This window comes from Argentina silus (assembly GCF_951799395.1).
Source record: "Argentina silus genome assembly, chromosome: 7".
NCBI lineage: Eukaryota > Metazoa > Chordata > Actinopteri > Argentiniformes > Argentinidae > Argentina > Argentina silus.
In genome coordinates this window covers 13,184,391-13,191,890 of record NC_139661.1, presented here as the reverse complement: position 1 = coordinate 13,191,890, position 7,500 = coordinate 13,184,391, and the positions used below count along the sequence as shown (strand labels likewise).

The 7,500-nt window shown below is 45.0% G+C and overlaps 2 protein-coding genes across 2 annotated transcripts in view; both read right to left on the bottom strand.

Annotated features, from left to right (window-relative positions):
* LOC310807119 (actin filament-associated protein 1-like 2) overlaps positions 1-928 on the bottom strand; it is a 24,166-nt gene extending 23,238 nt beyond the window's left edge. Inside the window, exon 1 of the mRNA XM_083673430.1 lies at positions 722-928. Within this exon, the coding sequence (XP_083529556.1) occupies positions 722-737 (16 nt within the window). The 5' untranslated portion in view covers positions 738-928. The remainder of the gene's footprint in view (positions 1-721) is intronic.
* Positions 929-1,228: 300 nt separating this feature from the next.
* The window catches only part of LOC310807442 (dematin-like), a 24,767-nt gene continuing 18,495 nt past the window's right edge, over positions 1,229-7,500 (bottom strand). Inside the window, exons 12-17 of the mRNA XM_083673942.1 lie at positions 6,342-6,400; positions 6,069-6,117; positions 5,763-5,770; positions 5,509-5,622; positions 5,081-5,161; positions 1,229-4,435 (exon numbers count right to left, since the gene is read on the bottom strand). Of these exons, the coding sequence (XP_083530068.1) occupies positions 4,322-4,435; positions 5,081-5,161; positions 5,509-5,622; positions 5,763-5,770; positions 6,069-6,117; positions 6,342-6,400 (425 nt within the window). The 3' untranslated portion in view covers positions 1,229-4,321. The remainder of the gene's footprint in view (positions 4,436-5,080; positions 5,162-5,508; positions 5,623-5,762; positions 5,771-6,068; positions 6,118-6,341; positions 6,401-7,500) is intronic.

The following is a 7,500-nucleotide window of genomic DNA, read 5'->3' as shown; positions in this document are numbered from 1 at the left end:
CGGGGGGGGGGGGGGGGAGAGAGAGGGGAGAGAGGAGGGTATTTCCGATTGCTTTTTCTTCTGCTATTACATACATTCCATTAGAATGATAAAGGCCTCTAAAAACAAGACCACTGAGGGGGGGGGGGGGGGGGGGGGAAGAGAGAGAGAGAGAGAGAGGGAAACATTGTGAAACAACTTAAACCTTCACATCAGCTAATAACACCATACAGTCAACACAACATGACAGACATCATCAGATCATGTCATGATTAAGAAAGTCCAACTAATTAGCCTAATTGAGTGATCAATTAAATACATTTAACAATTTAACAATTACACTTAGGACAGGCACTGCATACTGCATTCATTGAAGAGAGAGAGAAGGAGGGGAGGAGGGGAGAGGGGGAGAGAGAGAGAGATTGATTAGAATACATCAGTCCACTCTATTTAGCACCTTTCTATCTGCTACATTCAATCCAGCCTTGCGGGCCCCACTGAAAACACTTGGGAGAGATCGCAAAACGGGTTAGGTCCAAGCCACACACAAGTATTTGATGTTATCGATGCAAGTTGGAGCAACAGATGGCCGTATGCTAACTTGGTGAAACATAAAATCGCATATTTTGTCAATCCTACATGATTGAACGTGAAAACTGCTGATTGCAGCCCCCTGAAGTCCTTAACAGCCACGGAGAGTAATTTATCGATAGATAGATAGATAGAAAGACAGATAAGATACCTTTTTGTTTGTCCATTTCTGACGATGCTTAAAGCTTCCCTGATAAGTTGTATCTGTCTTGTCCGGATGTCATAGCGCTGTCCAGTATGGCCCGCTGGTCTTCTCTCCGACGGTAAACGGGCTCGGGATGAGGTGATGAGTCCGGTAACAACTCTGTCAACACGCTCCGTTACAACCAGGATCATACAATGAAGCGATCAACGAAAGTCACTCCCCTTTCGCTCTCTCTCTCTCTCAGAAGTCAATGCAACCACTAGGGGCGGACACACACACACACACACACACACACACACACACACACACACACACACACACACACACACACACACACACACACACACACACACACACACACACACACACACACACACACACACACACACACACACACACACACACACACACACACAAGGATGTTATTGGTTGTGAGCGCTTTCTCTTTCTCCGACAGAAATAAGTTGCTTACATTTGCAGTAAATGCAGTAAACACAGACAGAAGAAACATGATCCTCAAACCAAAAAACATCATTTATTAGAATCATCATCCATCGTCACATATCAGTCTTCTTGAACTTTCATTCAAATGTGAAAATATGCCTTCATTGCTAATTTATTATCGTGTTTTACACTCTTGAGTTTCATCATAACACACCATATAATGTACAACAGCTGAGCTCAACCCACCGTATCACTGTAGAAACGCAATCAAAACAGAAAAACACAAATACAAAAGGAAAAAAATACACAAAACAATCTTATTGTCAGAATATATTAGTCATATCAACTCAGGTTAATCTAACTACGTGATCAATCAAAATAACAAACTCTCAGTATTTTAATGACTTTACAGATTAAAAAAAAGAAAAAGTAGTAGAATAATAAATCTAGAAGACTACAGACCATTCAGACCAATCACTCAGAAATAAACTCAATATCGTTTCATGTAATTATTTTCCAGCACACTTTTACATTTACAAAGCATGAGGAGAAGCTGTGATGGTTGATGCAGCAGTGGGAAAGCCTTAGAGGCAGCATTGTGTGTGTGACAGCAGGGACAGTGGTAATGCCTTGGATGCAGCAGTGTTTGATACCTGACAGGCAGCAGGAGTGTTTGATACAGTGAGATATAGCACAGAAAGCATCACCTTTATGAACTTGTGAACATCGAGTGGCTTCACACACCGCAGGGCCGACCCAAACCACACTGTGCTGGCTCAGATATGATCTTCACACCGGTGGAGGCTGGTTGGAGGTAGACATCAGAGGGCGGGCTCATTGTAATGCACGTATGTTTGATACCGTTCCTCATTCCGTTCCATGCATTACAACCTCCCTCCACCAGCCTCCCCAGGTCCTTTCCAGCACTGTTACAGCAGCCGTGTCGGATGCGTAACCAGGCCAGCCCAGCTCAGCCCAGTTCAGTGCGGCCTGGCTCGGCTCTGTGCTGTGGAAAGGGTCAGATTGTCTGTAGGGGAGCGTCTTCAGGCGTCCCAGTGGTGCAGAGAACTATGATTATGATTGTAGATACTGGAGCCTCCGAGGACAGTCTAGGAGCTGTGTGACAGAGTGACATCATCTCCCTGCTCGACTGTAACTCCTCAAGGGCTCGTTGATGTGATCCTTATCGGCCGGCATCTCTGATAGGACCAGAGAGCCAGCCTCTCTGATAGGACCAGAGACAGAGCCGGCCTCTCTGATAGGACCAGAGACAGAGCCACAGCTGAGCCCTGAACCAAGCAGTCACAGGTGGACAGGTGCGTCGTTCTAGTGCTGTGACATCATCAGTGTGGGCCGGGGGATGGAGCCAGCACAGGAGGAAGGAATCGTACCGCAGCCAATCGTGTCTTGTTCTGTTGTCTCTGTTGTCCAATCAGAGGTGATGGGCAGTCCTATGTTCCTGGCCTCCCTCTGGCCGTAGAGCATCCCCCTTTTCTCACCGTCTCTTCTTCTCTTCTCTTCTTCTCCTCTGATAGTGAAAGTGTTCATTTACTCTACATTCAGGTATTGATGCTGTTTATTGATTATTATTTGTTCTTCTTCTAAATAACATGCCACTTTCTAGGTAGAAAAAAATAGCTGCACATCATTTGGTCACAAAAGCAACACTAGCCGATGCTAAAAGTCTAACCCCCCCCCCCTCAGGAATTATTCTGTTACACTCCAAAGTCCCCCAGGGGTTTGTGTGTGTGTGTGTGTGGGGGGGGGGGGGGGGGGTGAGTGGTGTAGAAAGTCGGTCTACGTTACGTTACGTAAAAACAGGGCAGTGGGCAGTGCTGTTCAGGCTAGGGCTCCACTAGCGTTGGAAGCTAACTTAGCCTTCAGGAATACGCTTTCATATAATCTCCTTTAAAACAGGAAAACTGCACTTCATCAAGACATACCAGTCACACTGTAGGAGCGCGGGGACATGGTGTCTAGGGTGGGCAAGACGGTGTACCGCGTCAGGCAAATTGGTCATGGATGATTTTAGAATTTGTGTGTATTTAGGTAGGGTAAACATGCAGACATGATGATGCTATTGTTATGTTGATGATGTTATCAAAACCTACACCTGAAGTTTAGTTGTCTTTAGAACATTTGTCTATAATAAATCTCTATGGGATGATTGATAGGCTATACACTTTCAATTGTTCTTTTATGCATCAAACTATTAATTTCATGAGGAAGAATCATACAGAAAAACAGTTGTCTGGAGGCAGTGTCCATGAATGATTGATAAACACTTTGAATTGTTCTTTGATGCATTAAACTATTTATCTCATGAGTAATCGATAGAAAGATGATGATAAGGAATCACCATAGTGCAACTTGAATATCTAGCTGAGTGAATTGGGATTAAAAACATCCGTCTAGCGCTTCTAAATCTCTAAACTGAATCCTTCTACCGGTTGAAGGTATTTTGGTGGTTGACGTGGTCTTCTCTATGGCTTCCCTGTGGCAGTGTTCTACTCTAGCGACTTAGGAGAGTGGCTAATATCGGACATCATCAGTTTACTGTCATTAGCACTATCTAGCTAAGATAGCATTCTGTAGGTGCATCAGTGGTCAGTATTGGAATATTATGTTGTTCGTCTAATGGTGAGCCTGTGCCTCTAGGAACCAAACGCCAGGTCCTCCAGAACTCTTTGCTTGGTCCAGGCTCCTGTCGGTTTGTTAGTGCTCCTACTCTGCAGCTGCGACTAGAGGCTGTCAGCACGTAGAGGCTGTCAGCGCATAGAGGCTGTGAGTGCGTAGAGGCTGTGAGCGAGTAGAGGCTGTGACTCTAAAGACTGTTATGGACTTGACCTAAGGAAGGGAAGTCTGAAGGACCCTGCAGGGCTGCAGATATGCCCGACTACAATTCCTTTGTCCTTTCTTCTTAGGTTGTGTTTGAGTTTATAGTCTGTGTTGGTGCGGGGTCTGTAGTGAACATTGTCTCCTGGTCAGTGGGGTGCAGGGTCTGTAACGTCGTCAGGGTCGTTAGAGAGTGTCGTGAGGGTCAGTTGTGAGCGTCGTCAAGGTCAGTAGTGAGCGTTGTCAGGGTCAGTAGTGAGCGTCGTCAGGGTCAGTAGTGAGCGTCGTCAGGGTCAGTAGTGAGCGTTGTCAGGGTTGTAGCGAGCGTTAGAACAGTGCCACCCTCTTCTTAAGGTTGTTCCTCTTCCAGAGAGAGAGATGGTGGAACTCTTCGATGGGCATCCCAAACAGGCTATAGAACTCCTCAGGGGACAGGTGCCTCTGCAAGGGGAAAGAACAGGTCACATGTCAGACCTTCTGGAACATTCTACAATGTTCTAAATGTTCTAAATATGGTCAAAGGAGAATCTCTGTAGAAAATGCTTCCTAGTCCAAGAAGGCTGTAACTGTGACTGTCTGTGACTACACCCTACACCCTCTATCCACCCCCTCTCCTCTCCTCCTCAGACCTCTCCACCCCCTAACACCCTACACCCTCTATCCACCCCCTCTCCTCTCCTCCTCAGACCTCTCCACCCCCTAACACCCTACACCCTCTATCCACCCCCTCTCCTCTCCTCCTCAGACCTCTTCACCCCCTAACACCCTACATTACCACAACTTGAAAAAAAAAAAGCACTGTGACTGCCGATGGCACTTTTTAGGTTTTATTGGCGATGACTGATGTATAGTTGATTCACTTACGCAGACAAATGTACTTATTGTAAGTCACTTTGGAGAAAAGCGTCTGCTAAATTACTTCAATGTCAAAATGTAAATGACTGTAACTGTGTACAGGGCAGAGAGAGAAAGAGTTACATCTGGATTGATTCTACAAGAACAACTGATGCACAGGAGAGTCAAAGGTTAAGGGTCAGGAGGCCTAGTCCTGTCATAGGATAAGAGCAACATTCTAATGGCTCCTACCTCCAGCCTGGTCCTGTCCACTCCTGGGGGGAGTTTAGTCCTGCCTCTGTGGGTCACGATCAACATCTCGTACGGGTAGATCTGGAGAAATATATATTATATATTATATATTATATAAATATATATATATATATATATATATATATATATATATATATATATATATATATATATATATATATATATATTTCTACCTCCACAAGCCTCCCCTGTCAGATATTATACTGGGGATCTAATATGGGTATATCTGGTTAGAACAACAGAGAGATATTACACTGAGATTGGGGAAAGCCAGAGGCGTACCTTAGCATTCTGTTCTATCAATTAATCAATCAATCAATCAATCAACCAACCAACCAACCAACCAACCAACCAATCAGTCAATTGATCCACCAGAGATGGGTGTCCAGCAGCAGCCAGTGTGTTACCTTCAGTTCCAGCATGCTGGGCAGGGAGATGCCTCGGTCCATCCTCACCCTCTGGGAGTCCCCGTTCTGGGGAGAGAGCAGACAACACCAGACCCCCAGGGGCATGGAACACCACTGTTAGAACATCACACTGCATCTTCTGATGACCATGAATACAGGATTCATGTAGAAAGTAAATGGATATCAATGAAAATAAAAGATAAATATTTTAAAGAGAAATACAAAAAATAAGCAGGGTAGCGTTTCTACTGTACCTGCAGACCTGTGAAGGAGACAGACAGAGAAAGGCTGCGTTAGAATGTGTTCAACAATGTACATGACAGCTGTCCAATCAGATCACAGGACACTACAGCTGTCCAATCAGATCACAGTATACTACAATCAGATAACAAGTTTACTGCAGCTGTCCAATCAGATCACAGGACACTACAGCTGTCCAATCAGATCACAGTATACTACAATCAGATCACAAGTTTACTGCAGCTGTCCAATCAGATCACAGGACACTACAGCTGGTAGATAATCAGCAGTAAAAGCAGTGATATTGAACAGGCTCCTACCTGGCCCTGCTTTGTCGTTGTCAGAGGAGGTAAACTCAGCAGACTGGAGCTACAAATACAACACAACACACACCTGCTGTATCAGCCAACACACACCTGCTGTATCAGCCAACCACCTGTCAACTTGGTGAATAACTACAGTGTACCAGGGGAGGCTGGTGAAGGTAGAAATTGGAGGACGGGCTCATTGTAATGCATTACAATGCATTACAATGTGCCCGTCCTCCGATTTCTACCTCCAGCAGCCTCCCCTGCCTGGTTCCCTTGACTCACCCTGGTCAGGCCGGTCCTGCTGGAGGCTGGGAGATAGATGGACTTGGAGGCGTTGGACCCTGAGAACAGAGACAACACCGTGAGATATCACACACTCTACAGGAGATGCTGCTGCATCTACCAGGAGAGAAGCGGCATGCAGTAACATGTCCTGGCCACTAGGTGTCGCCGTGTGTCTGTTTACAGTGCAGACCTAACAGTAGGCCTGGAGGAAGAGTACATCACGCTTTTAGTTGTGGTGCACCTCACTGCTTTGTTACTCTTGATATAACATAATTTTTTTTCTTTTTAAAAAATATATATTTTAGGGCATTTCTGCTTTATTGGGATAGAGACAGTAGAGATTGACAGGAAGGATGGGTGAGAGAGAGGAGGGATGACATGCAGGATATGTCGATGGCCGGAATTGAACCAGGGACCTTGCGATGATATGGTATGCGCCTTAGTGTGCTACGCCACTGAGCGCCCCTATAATTGTTTTTTACAAATATTGTGGTTATGTGATGTATTGATTTCTATATTTTACTGTGTTGTATTTTTGTATGTGTTGTTTTGTAATTGTACCGCTATTGTGGACAGGGTGCACCTGCAAAAGAGGCATTGGCCTCAGTGTGTTTTCCCCTGTATAAATAAAGGTTAAATAACATAAACTAAAAATCTCACAGCCTGTCATGTCAGGGACCATCACTATCCTGTGGTGTCACACAGCTGTCAGAGAGAGGCTGTCATGGGAGAGGAGGACGGTGATGGACAGAAGAGAGCAGAAGAGAGGAGAGTGATGGACAGATATAAAGAGAGATAGCCTTTTACAGGCTGGAGAGTCAGTCTGGTCTATCAAGTAAGGGAAATGGAGAGAGAGAGAGAGAGAGAGAGAGAGAGAGAGAGAGGGATAGATAGATAGATAGATAGACAGATAGATAGATAGATATCAGACTGGTGTATCAGACTGGTGTATCAGTCTATTTGTCTCACTGCACATTGTTAAAATAATAATAATAACAATAACCAGCCGCAACTGAATAAAGGAGAGAGAGAGAGAGAGAGAGAGAGGGGGTGGAAGACAAGTTGGGAGGAGGAGGTGGAGAGGAGGAGGAAGCAGAGGTGGAGAGAGGGGGATCTTTTATATTCTACTATTCTAAGGATTTCAGATGGATGGTGT